This window comes from Eschrichtius robustus, chromosome 3 (genome assembly GCF_028021215.1).
Source record: "Eschrichtius robustus isolate mEscRob2 chromosome 3, mEscRob2.pri, whole genome shotgun sequence".
NCBI lineage: Eukaryota > Metazoa > Chordata > Mammalia > Artiodactyla > Eschrichtiidae > Eschrichtius > Eschrichtius robustus.
This window is the reverse complement of record NC_090826.1, coordinates 113,226,394-113,245,707: the sequence shown is the minus strand read 5'-3', so window position 1 is coordinate 113,245,707 and position 19,314 is coordinate 113,226,394. Positions and strand designations below refer to the sequence as shown.

Genomic DNA, 19,314 nt, shown 5'->3' with positions numbered 1-19,314 from the left:
ACTAAGGGATACCTAACAGAATTTATGCAGGAATCATTTTAACCTTCTCCTGTGTTCTGTGCCTTCTGTGTCTTAACCTTCTCCTGTGCCTGCCTAGGTGACTGTGTATATCTGATGAGGGATAGTCGGCGCACCCCTGATGGCCACCCAGTCCGTCAGTCCTATCGACTATTGTCTCACATTAACCGAGATAAACTTGACATATTCCGCATTGAGAAGCTTTGGAAGAATGAAAAGTATGTGTTGAGGTCCTATCGCTATTCTTTTAGCTGTACCCTACCAGCACAGAGCTGGATATTCACTAGGATCATGCTACTTAACTAAACCTCTCCCTTTTCTTTTTTTCTTTTTTTCTTTTTTTAGAGAGGAACGGTTTGCCTTTGGTCACCATTATTTTCGTCCCCATGAAACCCACCACTCTCCATCCCGTCGGTTCTATCACAATGAACTATTCCGGGTGCCGCTTTATGAGATCATTCCCTTGGAGGCTGTAGTGGGCACCTGCTGTGTATTGGATCTGTATACATATTGTAAAGGTAAGTGATTTGGACTACTTAAAAAATGACCTCCTGTCTGCTATTCATTGATCTACAACTGCCCACTCTGTTCATGTAGTCTCTCTCTGATAAAAGGTTATCCAAGGTTAGCTATGAAGCTTCAGAGAGCTATATAATATTCTTTCTTTCTTTTACCTAGTGCTTGTTACTTAATAAATGTTAATTCTCTTTTTGTTAATTCATTTTTTTTTTCATAGTATGTAATTAGCACTCTATTAGTACTTGTGGGAAGGTAAGTTACTTCACCCCCCCATTCCAAAATCCTTATGGCCATCATCAACTCTCTACATTAAACAAACAAACAAACAAGAAAACACAATAGTTTTATAAGGTTTGTGGTTAACAGTGGAATCAGACAATCTAATTTCAAATTCCAGCTCTACCACTTTTTACCTGTGTGCCCTTGGGAAAGTTACTTAGCCTACTGAAAATAGGGATTAGTATCTATTTTAGAGAGTTTTGTAAGGATTAAATGACAAAAGCACTAAGCGCAGTTTATGGCTCACAGTAAAACTCAGTATATGTTAGATACCATTATAAGTAGTTCAGTTGCCTAGCTCTTTCTCTTAGTATCACAGCAAAATAGTCCAGGAGAATATATATTCCATGCAAAAACTAACTGCTTGAAGCCCCATAATGACTCCTCAGTCCCCCAGTTTATAAAGTGTTCATTACCAAATGTGCTTCCCTCATTTATACAGTTATTCTTTTCTGATAACTTCCCCAAAATGTGCTCTGTTTTTCCTTCGAAATGTTCTCTCAAAAATTCCTGCAGCACTCAGTCTACATTTCTGGTTTCTTTCCATCCTATAGAATGCCCTTCAACTCTTAGATTCCCTTTCCCCTTTCTTTGACACTAATGTCTCCTTTCTTCTGAAGTCACCAAATGCTTAGTTGTTCCCCCTCTCAAAACAGCTACCATGTTTCCCTCTTAGGGGTCTCACTGCTCTCCCAATGGTATGTGAGGGGCAGCTCAGGGTGAGGGAAGGGGAAGTAGGGAGGGTTCTTTAACAGTGTTTGGACTCATAGGGAGACCCAAAGGAGTGAAGGAGCAAGATGTGTACATCTGTGATTATCGGCTTGACAAGTCAGCACACCTGTTTTACAAGATCCACCGGAACCGCTATCCCGTCTGCACCAAACCCTATGCCTTTGATCACTTCCCCAAGAAGCTCACTCCTAAAAGAGATTTCTCAGTAAGTCCCCTTCCTCTCTTCACTGTACGTGTCAGGACAATCTAGTTCATGCATGGAATTCACAGAGTGAGAATTTTCAAGTGGCTCTCTGCTTCTTCATCCTGTTTCCATCCCAAACTGGAAAACTCCCTCTCTATTTGGTATGTTTGAGCAGCAAAAATGCATTTATTCTGCATTTCCTGGCATGGGCTGTGCCTCAGGGAATTGTTGTTATACTTCAGTTAGGTTTTCCTCTTTTTTCTCTCCCACCTCTTTACAGTCTTTGCCCTTGAGCCTCATATCATAGTTTTTTGTTATGTTTTTCACACCCATAATTTTCAGAAACAAAAAGAATATCAATAACATTGAGAAACCTTTGGTGAAAATAATTCAGTGCTTTTTCTTTTTTATACCTGGATTTAAAATATAAGGCATTATCATTATATAAAATTTGAAAAGTACAGAAGCATTAAGAAGAAAAAATTATTATCTTACTACATAGAAAATAACCACTGTTAACATTTTTATTTTCAGCCCTTTTCCTATGTGTTATTTTTTCTTTCAAATTGTGAACATATTCCTTCAGTTACATTGTGCCATTTGTCATCATTTCATAAAGGTTTTGGTTATCCATGTATTTGCTATAATGAAACCCTGGACTAAATTCCTCATCCATGAGTCTTTTTTCAGTGGGCCTGTCGGAATTCAGAGCTGTCATCCTGGAATGCTTAGAAATAGTCTTAACCAGAAAGCAAACCTTTATGTTCCTATTTTTCCTAGTATTATTTTTAGATTTCTCTAAATCATATTTATTTTATATTCTTTCTGCTCACCACCAAGCCCTGCCTCTCATCTAGAATTCTTTGATCTTGCTTGCTCAGTCAGCAGCTCACTGATCAACTTTGAAACCCCAACCTTAACTTCTTAAAAGCTGGGATGGGACAAAAAGAATTTTGAGCCTATCCCTTCTACTATCATTCTAGGCTTACAAAATGCTAAAAACCAGTGTGGCCTACAGATGATTAGAACTAAACTTCTGACCTTAACACAGTCACCCAACTTAATAAAGGTTTTAGCCCAATAGCCCAGTTATTTTCTTTCTTTATCTCCTTACCTCCCCACCTCCCCACCTCCCAACCTCCCTTATCCTGAGTTTGCCCCAGATCATCTGTGTCAGCTTTCCCAGCTTCTGCAGTACACTTACCACTTCCATTTCTTCTCTGCAGCCTCATTATGTCCCAGACAACTACAAGAGGAACGGAGGGCGGTGAGTCCCATGGGGGATGTAAGGAGCCTAAGGGATTAACCAATAACTTGAATGGAGCAAGAGAACGACCACCTACCCACTCAGCCCCACACCTAGGATTGGGGAGTCTCTGACAAAGTAGACCAATATAGTGCCAACAGTAATATAGAAGAACTAGACTTCAGTAGGTGTGGTCTCGTTATGGAGCCTTAGTTGGGGCAGGGAGGGAGATTTGTAAGATTAGAGATAGAGAAAGGGAAGGATTTGGAACAGAACTCCAGACAGATTTGGAAAAATCTTTTTTAGGTTTCTGCAAGTTTTCCCTATTGCCGCAAGGTGTATCAGCTCTTAGGACTTCTGTCAAGGAACAGAAGTAGCTAGAAGTGCACGGTTTTAACTGAGCAGTTTGGGCTCATAGTTTTTATTTGTGCTATTTTGTACACAGAGGTGTATTCTTAGAGAAAGTACCGAAGGCTTTTCTTCAATTTCCTTTTCTGTTGAATGGTAGCGTAACAATTACTTTACCTACATCAATAGCTTACCATAAGGAAATCAACTATATTTCAATATTAGAAAAATAAAATACCAGATAATAGATGTGAGAAGAAATTTAGGAAAAGTAAAAACTCTATTTAAATGCTCATTTTAGTTGGACTATTGGTATCACAAGGTTGTGCCATACTTCTGTGTACTCATGAAGCAGTCAGAGCTAGCTAAGCGTTTTACCAGCTCTGGTCTGTTTTGTGGATTCCTGAAGGAAAGAAGAAAAATTGAATTTTGTAAATAGAAATTAAATTTCAGAGAAAGGTAGTGGTTTTTTTCAAAAAATAATAAAGTGAAGACTATAGCCAAGTTTCTTACCTCTTGAGCCAAGGCTCTAACAGCTAGACTGCAGGATCTCAAGCCATCTCGAGGTCTTTTCCCTTCATTCCCCTTCCATCCCCAAGTGCCCTGCTTAGCCTTCCTCTCTAAATTCACATATCTTTCTGGCAGATCATCCTGGAAGTCTGAGCGCTCAAAGCCACCCCTGAAAGACCTGGGCCAGGAGGATGATGCTCTGCCCTTGATTGAAGAGGTTCTGGCCAGTCAGGAGCAAGCAGCCAATGAGATGCCCAGCCTGGAGGAGCCAGAACGGGAGGGGGCCACTGCTGAAGTCAGTGAGGGTGAAAAAAAAACAGAGGAAAGTAGGCAAGAACCCCAAGCAGCTTGCACCCCTGAGGAACGACGGCATAGTCAACGGGAACGACTCAACCAGATCTTGCTCAATCTCCTTGAAAAAATCCCTGGGAAAAATGGTAAGGAGAATCAGGCTCATATCTAGGGTTTAAGATAAATGGGAAATCAGCAGAGAGGGAATGAGAAAGAGCAACTTCTAATTACTTGCTTAGAATGGAAAATATTCTTTAAAAATGGTACAGTTCTGGGACTTGCCTGGTGGTCCAGTGGGTAATCCTCCATGCTCCCAATACAGGGGGCGTCGGTTCAGTCCCTGGTCGGGGAACTAGATCCCACATGGATGCCACAACTAAGACCCGGCACAGCCAAAATAAATAAATTAAAAAAAAAAAAAAAAAAAAAAGGAACAGTTCTTGGGAATTCCCTGGCCATCCAGTGGTTAGGGCTCAGCGCTTCCACTGCAGGGGGCATGGGTTCGACCCCTGGTCGGGGAACTAAAATCCCACATGCTGCGCAGCACGGCCAAAAAAATGATAAAGTTCTTTCACGGGCCCGTGTTTAGTTACATCTTGGGAATGAAACTGGGAGGTGAGAGGATCTCCTCCCTGGAGAACAGCTTATTTCATTTGGGGCTGGAGGAAGGCCTAAATTGCTTATAGGTCAGAAGCGGAACCATTGAATTCCTGTGATCTCCTGAGAACTCAAATCTGGAATAAGGAGTGGGAAGGTAGTATTTGATGAGCCTCCTTGGTTCTGTTTTCAGCCATCGATGTGACCTACTTGCTGGAGGAAGGATCAGGCAGGAAACTTCGAAGGCGTACTTTGTTTATCCCAGAAAACAGCTTTCGGAAGTGAACCTCAAAGAATGAGAACCTCAAGCATCTGGGATCCAGTGGAGCTAACAGTCCTGCCTCCTGTTCTCTGAGTGTAGACAGGGGTGGGAAGGGTCCGTCCAGCAAGGGGAATGGGGCCATGTCATTGACATTAGGTACTTAGTAAACCTTGGAGCTAGTGGAGAGGAAGAGGAAGGGGATCTGTCTAAACAGTTCAGTTTTACTTGTTTTCCTCTCCATTGCTTCACCCTGAGGGTTAATAATGTAGGGTGGAGGGCAGAGCACATTGGGGATGACCAGAATCTTTTGGTACTTTACAGCACTTGCCCCTCCCCACAGCTTGGGTTTTTCTGTGTCATCCTCTGATCCTGCAGGCACTGCTAAGAAGCTGCTTCCTATACCCAGGTATAACGCAAACTCCAAAGGGATAGGGCCAGGATCCCCACCCCTACCCTGTCTGTTCTCTATAGGCTCCAAGAGCTACCTGAGACGTAAAACAGAAACAGTAGCTGGGCCTTGTTCCAAATCCCTGACTAGGAAAAGTTTCTCTCTCCTCTTTTCCCCAACCAGGTCAAAGTAAAATGTGAGTTGACAACTCAAAGCACTTGTAACTGCTGCCCCTCTCCCTACCTCTACTCCCCCAAATGGAATCATGGAATAGGGAAGGCCCCCATGGGGTCAGAAGGGCACAGTACTTATTGTAACTATTTTTGTTCTAACCTTCATAACCTGCCGAACATAATTTTTTCTAATGAGAAGCCCAGGCCCCCGCCAGCACACGTGCTGTTTATGTGCTATGGTTCTTGTGTGTCTGCTGTGCTGTGCGAATGGAGATTCATTTCAAAGAAAAATCATTTTAAAACCTACATAAAAATGAACTCTAACCACCCCCCAACAAGTCACTACATAAACTGTTGAGCAGTATTCACCTATTAGAGTATTTGTTGTGAGTGTAGATTATCAATTGAAAACACTACTTCTTGTTTTACTTGTACAGTTTTCAATGTCCATCTCTTAAAGAGACAGTGTATTCTCCCCACCCCTAGTTCCATCTTTCCTCCACCTTCCTGATGACTTCATCTTCAGGAGGGATATCCAGGGTGTCACCTTCCTTCCCATTCTCTTGACCAGAAGTTACCAGATAATACTGTCTCTTTAAAAATAAAATTTAAAAAGCTTTGCTTTGTTGTCTTTTCAGACAGACATATGCATATACGTTTTAGGTGTTCTTATAAGAGAAAAGATGGTTTTTAAATGTGCCAAGTTGTGTGTGTATATATATATGTATGTATATATATATATATATATATATATATATATATATATCTGCTGCGTGATTAGTAAGCAATACAACAGTTAAACATTTTCCCATTACTTTTTTCTAATATTGGACCAATGCTGTCCTAATTGTACATTTCCTCTTATGATGACGACGCTCTGACTTGTTTAGGTAGAAACATTGACCACCTTCCATTCCATTGAATCTTTCTTTTTCTCCTTTCTGTGTCAATCTTGAGGAAAAAAAACAAAAAAAACAAAAGAGACAGGGGATGCCAAAGATCCCCTTGAGCAGAGAAAAAGCAGAATAAATATTTTATTAAAGAAAAAAGAGAATTAAGAAAATAGTTTGGAGTATTTTCTTACTGTAGAGAAGCACTGTACATTACTAAGAGACCTGGGTATAAGATACTCACGTGTGGAGCTGGGAAAATCGCATGTCCAAGCCCGTTTGAGTGGTTTCTTTTGGTTTTCATTGCAGGGAGCCGGGTGGGAGGGAGGTGGGAATAGGGGCACTTTGGGGGTCTCCTTTTAGTCAAAGCAGGAAAATGACAAGAAAGAGATTAAAAGTCAATATTTCCTTTAATAGTGTTAAACACTAAAATTTTAAAAAAGACTAAAAAAGAAAAAAAAACTTTGTAAAATGCGAGAACAGAAGCAAAAGACACTACGCTCTGTCATTTTATCTTTCTTTTGTTGAAAGACTAAAAACTGAAATGTTTTTTAGACAATCAAATGTTAGGTAAGTGCAAAAACTTGTTTTTTCTTACTGGTGTAGAAATTAATGCCTTTTTTTATTTTTCGGTTGTTTTATAATAACGAATAAAAAGAACCCCCTAGCTGCCAGGCGGGTTTTGGTGTTTGAAATGCGGGGCAAAGCACTACATCACTGCAAATAGATACAGAGTTAGTCTGCATGTCTGTAGGCTGTGTGATTGCGGAAAATATAAATGCTGCTAATATATTTCCTTTTTACAAAAGCATATCTAAATAGATGATTGTTTTGATGTTAATCTTTGTAAATTATGTATTACCAATTTTAACATTGGATGTAATTGCATAAAAAGCTTGCATCTCAATCCTTGAAAGTCTAGTATTAAATGGAAAAAACTTTTCCTAACTACAGAGTGGTGAGCTTGCTATTTTTTTCCTCTTTCCTATCCTCCATTTGTCTTTCAGGATCTTCTCCATCGTGTTTCCAAAGAGATCTGTTTAAAACCACATCATCATTATCCTGGGCCCCACGGGGGCACGCTAACTGCTGTTGACTATCGGATAAAGCCATTTCCTCAATATTACAATCTTTTTGGTCTGGGCCCAGCCTAGCCAATCAGCATAATAATCTTCTACACCTCTACCCCTTGTAACACATAGACATCATAAGTTTATGCTACATTTTCTAGGCCACTATGTTAGACCGTTTCCACTGTAAGCAATTTACATGTATTCATTTATTTAGTCTTCACAACAGCCTTTTTGGTTGGTACCAAAACCAAATTTTATAGATGAGGAAACTGAAGCAACAGAGAGGTTAAGTAACTCACCCAAGATCTTGTAGCTAGTTAATCCTCATAATAGCCCTGTGTAGTTACTATACCCATTTTTGTAGAAGCAAAAACTGAAGCTCTGGAAGGTTAAGTATAACTTGCCAGAGATCACCTAGTAACTAGTGTTGGAGCCAGAACTCCAAAATCTTTATGTTCATCTGCAAATAGGAAAGTGTCAGAAATAGCCAAAGCATGATCCTACTAAGGAAGATAAAACCATTCCTGCCAACAACCGAAAGACCTAACAAAATCTTGCCCCAGACAGGAGTCAGACATTTATTTAGGCTTTGAGTCAGCTAGAATATAGTTGCACAGAAGCATCAAGACAGTTGACTGCAAGAGCTCAATCTCCACTCCTACAACAACTTGGGGTTCATCCCACTATTACCCAATAGTCTATTCATGGCTGCAAAAACAATACATTAGTAGTTAAGTTTTTTTAATCTTTAATTTTTTTAACCTTTAATATCCCTTTAATACCTACTTACAGCTGTTCTATTCTAGATAATATGTAATGATGATAATAGTACAAAACTAATTTCATATCAATGTTTGTCCTATCTCAAGATGTCCTGCAAGGAGGTCCCCTGTTCTGTTACTTGAGAACCGTTAGGCTCCAACTGCCAATATCACCGTATCTCACTGATGCTCTGACAGTATTGTTCTAGAACCCCTCCCACTTTTGAGGATTACCCACTATAAAACCAGGCACATAGGGATAGGAGTCAGGAAAAGGAGAGGGCAGGTTGAATCACAGGAAATGAAAGCTCTATATCAGTAAAGGATTTCTGAAACTTTAGAATCATGCCCCCCCACAAAGATTACTCTGTAGATCTCACTTTAAGAAATATTGGTCCCAAAGTCATCTTTTATATCTACTCTTTTATAAATTAAAACTTCTTTTGCAGTAGTAATTTGCAATTGAAGAAGCATCATAAACTTGAGTACTCCCGCTCTTAAGAATATTAACTATGAATTCCCAGAGGCTCTCAGAATATCCAGTTTGAAAAACATCACCCTAGAAAACACCTGAAATGCAAACTGAGGTCCAAACTGAGAGGGCCGCCAAACACAAAAAGCAAAATTAAAGCAAGGAGCAGATGAATAACATAAATTGGCCACGAATGGGGAGCATTAAATCTTAGAAAATGGCAAAAGTATGAGACATCTGATTCTAACCAACCCTGCCCCTGAGTATTTCCAAAGCTTCGGATCTAAGATTTTTATTTCCTCAAGTCCTTTCTCCTAACACCAGCCCATTGTGCTCTTAACCAAGTTCCCAAAGATGAAGGAAAACTTAAAATTTCTTTCCTCCGTTTCACCTCATAGTTCTCAGCTTCTCCCTAACTTTCCTGTTGCCTGGTTATAATTATAGCTTTCTATTCTTCTAACCTTTTAGTGATTCTCCTCTAGGCAATCATTTACAGTGATTTCCAGCCCCATCCTCCAAGCTCTAGAGCATTTAGCTATTCTCATTTCAAAAGCCTGAAACTCATTAACTCCTAACAAAGTAATAGATGTCAAGTTATTATGCTTCCTAAAATTATAGCACCACAGAATGGTGATGATATTAAATAGAAAAAAATGTGTCCCTTCTTAAAACCTTTTAATCCTTCCCATCACCTCAGATAGGAATCTGATAAGTACAATTTCATGGACTAAGTCTTCCCAACTCTCCCATATCTCCTCAGGCTCTTACCATATCAGTCTCACCAAGCAAAGCAATCAAGTCTCAGGCTAGAGAGGCACTTCCTGCAAGTCAGGCACCAATCGGGGGCTACTTCACCATTCCTAAGGGAACAGAAAGAACTGGACCTGGGCTAGGAAGGAAGCATCTCCCTTGGGCTCCCCATAACATGGCCTCCCCCCTCCCCCCTAGCCTATGTCCTGAAACCGACAGTGACAGACACATTCAACTCCCACTCTTTATTGGGACAAAGGAAGAAGAAGGCAGACCAACACCACAGGCCCACCCGCCAGGGGTGTCCAGACTTCAGCACCTAGTACAGCATGAGTATATCATAAATACAGGCAACGTGGGATGGGTGAAGTGAGGAAAGTTTCCATACACAGGAAGAAGCCGAGCGGCCCTTCTAGTCTTGGAAACTGAGGCATGTACTATACTGGCACAGTCCACTTACAGATGAAGAAGATAGAGGGGGTCTAGATTTCCATTTTGCAGATAGGGAGCTATTCCCTTCTGCAGATTGGAAAGAGGAAAGAGATTGCATGGAGGGAAATGCCTTTTTATACATTTGGAAGAAGAGCAGATTTCACCTTATAGATGGGTATGGGAGGGAAGGAGGAAAGTTTATTTTACATGTTAGCAGAAATGGATGTGGGAGGAAAGTGTCATTTTGCAGACAGGGAAAGTACTTCGGGGATGATCAGTTTACATGGGGGAGTGTTCACAGGCCATTCCATTCCCAGGTGACAGGAGGGAGAGAGGTGCAGGAAAGGAAAAGGTCCTAGGCCTAGAGAACAAGAGAGGTGTACCCCACAGGCACCAGCCCCTCCACTCCATCCTTCCCACAGCGGAGCCAGTCCTCATCCACAGTGGCGATGACACGCAGCACTTCCCCATGCCGGAAGCTCAGCTGGTCAGGTCCTGCAGCATTGTGGTCACAGAGAGCTCGAACTGCCCTGTGAGGAGCCAGAGGGAGATGCTGGGATGAAGTGAGGCAGGGGTGCCCAGCTGTCCCCAGCCTCGCCTTCCCACTGTATGGTATGTCCCTGTTGGTTCAGCTCAGTAAACATCAGTTGGGCTCTGGAAGAGACATGGGGACCATCTATCAACATGTTGATTCTATTTGGGGCCCCAGCCCTCTCCTGAGCTCCAAACCCACTCTTTAGCTGCTTATTTGACGCAATTTGCACTTCTCTGGTGATTCAAATTCAACATATGCAAACTAAATGACTCATCTTAACCCTCCAAACCCGTCCCCTTGTGTCCCCCATAGTGGTAGATGGCATCACCTTCCACCCAGTTGCTCCTGGCAAAAACCAGGCTGTCTCAGTCTTTACATCCAATCGATCACCAAAACCTGTTTGGTGTTTGTATCTCCCACCACTCCATTTATCTTTCTTTTCAGCCCCACTGCCATTGTCCTCATTTAGGCCTCTATACTTTTTCTCTGGACCGCTGGCATATGATCTAACTGGTGTGCCTGAATCTTGACAACCCTCTCCAGCTCCATTCTCCAAACAGCAGAGAGCTGTTTAAGTCTAAAACTTAAAACAAGCAAGCCTATCATCACCAGGCTTAAGACCCTTCAATGGCTCCCACTGCCTTGGAGTGATGTCCAGGTTTCTTAGCTGGCCTACTGAAGCCATCAACCTCCCTAACACCGCTGCCAGCATCCTCCACTCCAGCCACAACTACTCATGTACTCATAGTTCCTCACTTACCACACCTGGGCTTCTCCACCTTTGCATCCTGTTCCTTCAGATGCACACCCCACACCATCACTAGGCCTTCTCTGAGTCCCCAGACCTGGGGAAGAAGCCCTGTCTCTATGGCTCCACAGGACTCAGTCTTCCTTTCCTAGAGTCTTACCCACACAGAATTGTAAATGCTCATTTATTCACTGGTATCCCCACTGGAATACAAGCTCCTTGTGGGCAGGGACTCCAACAGGTTTTCCTTTGCATTCCCTCCCCCAGCATAATGCTAAGCACATAGTAAGTACTTGAAAAGTACTTGAATGGAAAATCAAGAAGCCTAATTCAATGGATTGAGAGAACCGAAGCCAGACCCTAAAGTCAACGCAGCCCCTCATACCAAATTAGAAGACCCCACTAAAGAGAAGAACAGTGCCACAGTGGACACACGTGTGCGTTCGTATACACATACAGTAATAAAAGTTACCACTAACTGGGCACCTTCTGTGTGCCAAATGCTTTTATATTGAATAAAATCACGTTTAGTCTTCAGGACAACCATAACAAAAGTATAAATTATCCTCTTTTTACAGAGAAAGAAACTAAGGTTCAGAGAAATTAGTGTCTCACCAATAATAAATAGCAAAGATGCAACGCAAACCAAGCACTGCCTGACTTTACAGCCCAAGGCCGTTTACACCGCCTCCCATCCACTCTGTGAAGACAGAGAAACACATAGGTATAACACGCACACCGCTTTCTCCCCGACCCTCCTTACCTGTGGGTCTGCGCTGTGCTGGGTGCCGAGACCTCAAGTTCCTTAGGAGAAGAGGGAGTCTCGGGAGGTGCCCCCCGCTTCACCAGAGCCAACACACTCACTGTCGGGGACAGCCAGCTGGATGGTCTCCTGGAGGAAAGGATGCAGGGTCACAGAGGTCACCCCACCTCCATAAAAAGAACCCAAGTACCCAGGACTTTGGAGGGAGGAAGAGGCTGAGGGACGCAACTGTGGTTCAAAAGAGGTCAGGAGTTGGTCACTGCTGACGGCAGAGTGGCAGTTGTGGGACAGTTACCTTTAGGGTGACTAGGGAGGTGACAACGAACGTCTACAACACCAAAAACCACAAAGGGACCTATGGAACCAGCAGGCTTAGATCCAGAGGGTCACTAGAGAGTACCTGAAGCCATTAAAGAGCTACCAATGGTCAAAACCTAGAGCAGGAGTTGGCAATTTTTTTTTTTTTCTAAAGGGCCAGAAAGTATTCTTGGCTTTGAGGGCCAGGAGGCAAAATGGACAATATTATGCAGGTATTTACATAACTGTTAAAACTTAATGACTTAAGAATATAACCATTTTTATTTCAGGGCTATAGAAAAGCCAGACTGTCAACCTCTGACCTAAAGGATCCCTACCGAGTTTCAAATTGGGGTGACTGAGGGAGTTCCCTGGCGGTCCAGTGGTTAGGACTCGGCACTTTCACTGCTGGGGCCCGGGTTCTCAATCCCTGGTCCAAGAACTAAGATCCCACAACCCGCGTGGCGCGGCCAAAAAAAAAAAAACAAATTGGGGTGACTGAGGGCTCTGAGAGGTCAGAGGTCATGGAGAGGACCAGGGACCCCATTACCTGGACTTTGGGGCTCCACTCTCAGTTTCTGTGAGGCCCCCAGGCACTCCAAACAGTCTCCCCAGCCATACGCCTCTGCCTGGTGCAGCTTCCTCTGCCGGCAGGGACCTCTCCTGTGTGACCTCAGTTGCAGTCCTGTGATGCCTCGATCCCCACCGGGGAAGAGGGGAGCCCTCGGTGCCGCCAGAGGCGTAGACCCGGGAAGCCTGGGTCAGCTGCTCCCACCAACTACCTGGGGTAGGAGGGCTTGAGGGGGCTGAAGGGCCTGGAGGGGTCTCCCCAGAAGCCCCCCGGAGGCTCTGGGCCAGCCGACCCCCCCAGTGCAGCATGGCTTGCACAGTCTGCTGCAGGGCTGGAGGCGAGCCTGGGGGGTCAGGGGCCTGAGGCAGGCCCAGGGGCAGGTGGTGGTGGTGCTCAAAAAGCAGGTCCAGGTGGAAGGTGAGCACCGACAACGGCTGCAGCAGGAGCAGCAGCTCCGTGGACAAGGAGGGGCAGCCGCCCCGGGCCAGGGAGAAGAAGCCGGTGGGCAGGTACAGGAGGGACAGCAGGCCTGGGAAAGAACAGGCTAACATCAGCCCCTGCTCTGGGCCTAGTCCAGAGCATCAGCCCACCAATCAGCAAACATCCTCCCAGGCCTCTTCCTATGCTGGACACTGGGGCAGAGAGAGGGGGACACGGAGGGGTGCAGAGCTGCCACGTCCCCGCCTGTGTGGAACCATGGCCTAGAGAGGGAGACGCACGTAGAACGTGTGGTGACAAATATATAACGAAAAGGAGGACTTGAGAGCCATGGGAGCAAAATGGGCGGGCGGGGTGGGGAGTGGGGGCGAGTAAGCCTAGTCTGAGGTGGGGGTGGAGCCTCGCTGAAGAAGGACCCAAAGGATAAATGAAAGTTAATGAGGAGGCAGGAGGGGCAGGAAGCCCTATTCTAGGTGGAGGGACAGTAAAAATAGGGCCCTGGGGCAGGAAGAACAGGAAAGGAAGACTGTCACAGGACCAGGGAAAGCCCCAGACCTGAAAGCAGCGAGCAGAAGAAGGCAGAGGCCAGATAACCAAGACTTTGGAGGTTACAGTGAGGATTTGGGTCGTTCCTCCTATGGACAATAAGACTCCTTGAAAGAGTTTTAAGCAGGAGAGTAGTAAGATCTGGCACCACGGGGAACCAACAGAAGAGATCCCTTCCCCCACCGGCCCCAGCCTAGCACCCCCATCCTCTCCCATCTGAGCCTCTGACCTGCATCTTCCTGGAGACTGGAAAACCACAGCTCCAACTGCTTAGTGCTGGGGGAGAGAGGAGGGAACAGAAGTTCAAGGAGGTGGAGGACTCCAGCCCCCTGTGGGTGGAGGATGGGAGATGAGATTGGAAGAGGGCAGGCCTTCTCTGGGGACATGGGGCACCCACCATGTGTCCCACCCATGACACTCCTGTCGTCCCCAGGCCGTGGGAGGGATGCCAGAAAGAAGGCCACTCACTTGAGGAGGCCCAGGATGAAGGCGTGGAAGCGGCTACGGCTGCTTCTTAGCAGGGCTAGACGGCTCACCTGGCCATACAGGGTTCCCAGGGAACGGGCGCTGGAGCCTGAGGACACGGGGCGCAGTCAGCCAGGCCCAGTCCCTGCCCCCGCCCGCCCAGCCCCACACTCTCCCCCCTTCACCTGGCTTCACAGATGCCTCCACCACGCTCCAGGGGCTGCTCCGGCGCTGCCCAGTGATGAGGTCTTTCCGGAAAGGCTTCAGCCCGTCGGCCACCAGGGCATGGAGGGCCGGACAAAGGGTGGTCAGCACGAGGTGCCCCACATCTGGGCTCAGACGGCTATCCCCCAACTGGGCCTGGAGGCAGTGCAATGGGCATGGGTCCAGAGATACCTCCAGCCTTCTCCCTGCCGACTGTTCCTGCGCCTCAGAGCTACATTCACCTCCTCAACCCCAACGCCCTTCCCACAGGCACCTTCACCTTCTGCACTAAGTTCCGGGCGGCCCCAAAGTGCGAGATGATTTTATCCACTGAAGCGCTGACGGCTATCAGGAGACCTGGGTTGGGGGCCAGGGAAAGGAAGAAGCGTCAAAGCCCCCTGTCTCTCCCTAGGCAAACCCCAAGGGACTTGGAGAGCCCGGTTTACACAATTTGACCCTGAGAGAGGAAGGCCTAAGCGAGGGGAAGTTGATTCCCAAGCCAAGGGTCAAAAGTCAGGGTGTCCTACCTTTTTTCTGCTCCTGCAGCTGGCCAGTCCCACTCTGGGCTTCTGCCATCCACAGTCGCTGGTCCCGGGGGACGCCGGTGAACGACCAGGAACTACGGACTGGGGTAAGGGAAGAAGAAGGCAGTGACACTTACCAGGGGTTACCCCAAGGACTCCAGGCTTCCGCACAGGTCATCTCCTGCGGGTCTGCAGCATTCCTGCCCTTGAAGTCTTGGGAAAGGGAGCACAGGGCTGGGTGGAGCATAGGGCAGCTCAACCCGGGCTCCCAGAGTGAAATCCTACACATATCTCAGCACTGACCTCCTGCTCCCCACTTCCCGGTTCCTATTTCCCTTCCTCACGGCCCAGCTCCCACCTCCTCGATCCCGGAAGTCCCGACGTGGGGCAGCCGCGCTCACCTCCCGCCTGCCAGGCTGGGGCCTGTAAGGCGGGAGATGACAGGCCGAGGGAAGGGAGGGGCAGCCTTGTGCCCGCCGCCTGGGGCCCTCGTCAGGTCCGCAGGGACCCAAGGAGCACGTGGGGAGCCTGGGCCAATGGAAAGACAGACAGACGGGAAAGGGAGGAGAGACAGGGGGAGAGGAGACCCAAGGATTGGGAGGCTGGAAGGCGCCGGAAAGGGGAAACCGGGGTCCTGCGCCAGCATCTCGGAGGAGGGCGCCCGCTGCAGCCCACGTGGGGCTGGCCCCATGGAGAAGGAGTGACCAGAACCCCTTCGGCCAATGAGCTCAGCGAACTTCACCCTCTACCCTTCCCGAACAAGGTGGGGATCAGGCTCGAACTGCACTGGCCAGGGAATTCCACAGAGGGTGTGACCCAAGGTCCTTACCAATGGACTTGCTGGGACCCCCTTAAACGCATGGAAGCCTGCTAAGCCCGTATCCACTATGCCCGGGCCTCGAGGGAGAGTGGCCGGGCCACGCAGCCGCGAAAGCAGCAACCTTCGCCCAGCACAGGGAGCCAGCAGGGCCAGACTCCGCAGTACCAATGAACTTAGAATCCGCCCAGGTTGAAGGGCAGGACCCAGACGGGTAACCCCGGAAAAAAACTGAAAAATCGGTCTGGGCGAGGATGGGTGGGGCTTTGGAGTGGGCGGGGCAGCCCCGCCTGAGGCGTGGCCCGCGGGGCTGGCCCGGGTCCGTCTTACGTAGCCTGGGAGGAGGCGGTGGGCTCCTGGTCCAGCGAGGGGCCTTCGGCGGACGAGGTGGCCGTGGCAGCGGGGGGGCGGGTACCTGGCGGAGTGGGGAAGCCGCGGCGGGGAAGGTGCTACTTCTGGGAAAGAGCGGGGACAGCAGCAGTGCCAGCTCAGGGCTGGCCAGGCAAGGCAGGTCCCCCCTAGCCGGAGGCGAATAGGCCCCCACCGGGGACAGGCGGACAGGCAGCAGCTGCTCCTCTGGGGGACTCGGCGCCCCCAGTAGCCGCAGCCCAGCGCCGGGCCAGCCGGCCAGAGGCGCCAGGAGCAGAGACCCAGCTGCGGCCGCGCCCCCACCCTCCAACAGGGGGCGCCCGTCAGCCGAGAACCGGAAAACCAGAGGCCGAGGGAGCAGGAGGGGACCGGCTGCAGGCGGGATTGGCGGGGCAGGTGCGGAGGGGAAGGAGGCCAGCGGGATGGGCAGCCAGGCAAGGAGGGGCGGGAGAAAGAGGGAGCAAAGAGTTAGTCCCGTAACCCAAGGACCCACCCAGTTTCCCTTTCCCTGAGCGCTCCCTGGTAGAAGGGGACGGGAAGGATGGGTGACACAGAATGGAGGGGAGACAGGGGGTCGGGTTGGAAGCTTTGGAGGTGTGGCGAGGCCAAAGCCCAGCCCTCCTCTCGCTACCTCCTGTGGCCTCTTACCCTCAACGCCGGCCTGCGGGCCTGGCTCCTCCGGCTCCTTTGCGGCTGGGGCCTCCTCACCAGCAGCTGGGCTCCCCGCCCTGCCCTCTTCGGGCTGCCCCTCTACTATGGGCTGCAGCCCAGGTCGGTTCTTCTTCCTCCGGGGAGGGACGGGTGGAGGTGTGGGCCGGGGCGGGACCAAGGCCCAGCCAGCTGGGGGGTCTCGGGGCGGGACTGGCGGGGGCGGGGCCCGGCTTCGGGACCTGAGTTCCTTGAAGGTGGTGACTTCCCGGGGAGGCGCCGGGGAGCCACCGAGCGACCCCGTGGGGGGCAGCTCGGTGTCTGGCGAGAAGACGATGAGCCAGTCACTGCGGTCTTTCTTGGCCTGCGGCACGAGGGGCAGCCCTGGGCCCCGCTTGCGCTTCTGGGCCAGCTCGTGGAAGGATGTGATTGTCCGATGGGGCACTGGCTCCTTGATGACGTCACTTCTCCATCCCCCATCAGTTTTCCCTGCATCTGTTTTGGAGCCAGTATCAGTTATTCCTGTATTGGTCTTCCAACCGGAGTCGAACTTTCCAGGTTCAGTTTTCCAGCTAGAGTTAGAATTCCCATTTACTTTCCAATCAGAGTTATTGTTCTCAGTGATTTTCCAGCCAGCTTCAGTTTCCTCTTTGTCAATTTTCCAGATGGGGTTGATTTTCCAACTGGGTTCGGTTTTCCCAGCATCGATTTTCCCATCATCAGCCTCTAGGAGGTCAGAGGTAGGGAGGTCCTGCTCCTCAGCCTCATCCTCTTCCTCTAGTCCTGGGGAAGGCAGGTCCTGGCAGGTGGTCAGGGCATTGCAGTTGGAGTCCAGGCCAGGGCCAGGTGGAGAGGAAGCTTCAGAGCAGGAATCAGGAGAGCAACAAAAGCTGTCTGGGGAGCAGGCGCCTGGACCTGCAGAAGGCAGTGGGGAGCCTTGCTCCAGAGGAATGATGCTGGGCTGAGGGTGGACATCCTCATTGCCAGGGAGGTCCCTGGAGTAGACCGAGATGGGGGACTCATCAGGGCTAAGATCTGAGCAGGAGCTGAGAGAGGAGGAGCAAGCTGGGTCCGAGGGAGAGGCAACCCCCTCTTCGTCCTGTGCTGGGTCCTGCCGGTTTTCTAGGCCTGGCCCATGCTCCTGGCAACATCGGCAGGGAACGGCTGGGCTGTTGGAATTGGCGTCCACCAAGGTCCCGCTGCAGGGGCCCTGGCTCTCCTTGCCCCCAGTGTCCCCTGGGGGAGGGGATGTGCTCAAGGGCCCCTCCCGAAGCTCCGGACGGCGGGACAAGTGCAGGCCCAGAGAGACATGCTGGAGGTGGATGTGGTTGAGGTTGCAGAGTAAAGCCCTCTGAGGGGACAGCATGGTGCCAGCGTCGACGGGGTGGCCTCGAGAATGAGGAGGAGCAGGCCTCTCACATCCACCTACCTGGCAACCGCAGCTGCAGCCCTAGAAGACAGGGATGGTGAAACCCAGCCAGTGAGGGAGCGGGCCGCGGGAAGGACACGGAGGTGACTGACGGCTGGGGCAGGCCTGGAAAGGCGCCTTGGACAATATTTAAATGAGATGCAAATAGACATCGACTGGCCATTAGTTTCCGCTGCAGTGTTTGCAGGTGGAGTCGAATGTAACCCCCCGGGAATGGGGCGGGGAGGGTCAGAGCATGCGGCTGCGCTCTCGATCTCCTTGGAGGTGCGGGGGCTTGTAAAAGAACGGGGCCCAGAATGGACTCCGGGTCCTCTCTGCTGCAATCTGGCCCTGCTCCCCAGCCTGCCCCTCACTCCCAAGGGAAGGGGTCAAGGGACGCCCCGCCCAGATGCTCTGAATTTGGGTGGTGGGGAGGCTCGTCTGGCTGGTTGATGCAGGAAAGGGGCGGGCGTGGGGGAAAGGACGGAGCAGCCGTCATCATGTCAACTCCGCCTGGCAGGCCAGCCGGCACAGACCCCGAGCTCCGGCCTCCAGCCACGGTGCACGTTCACCCTGCTCCGAAAACCAGCGCGTCTATCCATTCTCGCCGCACTTGTCTCTATCATCCAGCTACCACCCCACCCCTTCTCTATTCATTTTTTACCGCTAACCTCTCTTGCCCCACCCCGCGTGCCCAATCCGGCCATCCACACCCACAGGACGAGCCATCCTCACCAGGGTCCTCCTGCAACCGCTCCAGCGTCTGCTCCTTCGCAGCTCGGGTCCCCGCCCGGCCCGCACAGACTGGAGGGGAGGGGGGCTGGGACAACCGGCCGCCAGCGCTGCGCAGCCGCGCCCCTTCACGCATGGGCGTGGCGTGGCTCAGACCCAGCCCCCAGCGCTTGACGTCTTGCCTGTGTCACCCACCCAGGCCCGGCTCAATGGCTTTTGATGCGTCCTAAGCTTTCACTCCCAAGAGGGTCCTGAAGCCAAGGCCCGAGGTCCTCGCTTCCATGCAGCTGCCCCCGACCCTGACCATTCTGGACAGAGCTGCGC

General features: G+C 49.4%; 2 protein-coding genes and 1 pseudogene across 18 annotated transcripts in view; 2 read left to right on the top strand and 1 right to left on the bottom strand.

Annotated features, from left to right (window-relative positions):
* Positions 1-7,388, top strand: part of ASH1L (ASH1 like histone lysine methyltransferase) — a 209,302-nt gene extending 201,914 nt beyond the window's left edge. For all 9 annotated transcript variants that reach the window (XM_068540958.1, XM_068540954.1, XM_068540956.1 and 6 more), the window contains 6 exons: positions 98-236; positions 364-536; positions 1,587-1,753; positions 2,959-2,999; positions 3,972-4,273; positions 4,918-7,388. In XM_068540958.1, the coding sequence (XP_068397059.1) occupies positions 98-236; positions 364-536; positions 1,587-1,753; positions 2,959-2,999; positions 3,972-4,273; positions 4,918-5,009 (914 nt within the window). In that variant the 3' untranslated portion in view covers positions 5,010-7,388. The remainder of the gene's footprint in view (positions 1-97; positions 237-363; positions 537-1,586; positions 1,754-2,958; positions 3,000-3,971; positions 4,274-4,917) is intronic.
* A 2,335-nt stretch (positions 7,389-9,723) lies between these two features.
* On the bottom strand, positions 9,724-19,060 carry RUSC1 (RUN and SH3 domain containing 1). 9 transcript variants are annotated; one of them, XM_068540964.1, is made up of 11 exons: positions 18,994-19,060; positions 16,851-18,300; positions 16,164-16,574; positions 15,020-15,118; positions 14,767-14,849; positions 14,474-14,648; positions 14,292-14,397; positions 14,053-14,099; positions 12,819-13,368; positions 11,972-12,100; positions 9,724-10,455 (listed from the first exon to the last, which is right to left on the bottom strand). In XM_068540964.1, the coding sequence occupies exons 2-11, from the start codon at positions 18,214-18,216 to the stop codon at positions 10,287-10,289; spliced, it is 3,135 nt and encodes a 1,044-aa protein (XP_068397065.1). In that variant the 5' UTR covers positions 18,217-18,300; positions 18,994-19,060; the 3' UTR covers positions 9,724-10,286. The 9 variants fall into 9 exon arrangements, with proteins under 9 accessions (XP_068397065.1, XP_068397067.1, XP_068397068.1 ...); XM_068540966.1 differs by having other exon boundaries at positions 14,773-14,849; positions 18,994-19,059; XM_068540967.1 differs by lacking the exon at positions 16,164-16,574 and having other exon boundaries at positions 18,994-19,056.
* Positions 18,493-19,164, top strand: LOC137761720 (putative uncharacterized protein RUSC1-AS1; annotated as a pseudogene).
* The last annotated feature ends 150 nt before the right edge of the window (positions 19,165-19,314 follow it).

Bases quoted from the DNA above. Each gene is read 5' to 3' on its own strand.
- RUSC1 (XM_068540964.1), bottom strand. From the start codon at position 18,216: ATGCTGTCCCCTCAGAGGGCTTTACTCTGCAACCTCAACCACATCCAC. The intron at 14,398-14,473 runs GTGAAGGGGGGA...CCGTGTCCTCAG, and splicing joins GGAGGCATCTGTGAAGCCAG to GCTCCAGCGCCCGTTCCCTG. The intron at 13,369-14,052 runs GTCAGAGGCTCA...GTTCTTTCCCAG, and splicing joins CAGTCTCCAGGAAGATGCAG to GCCTGCTGTCCCTCCTGTAC.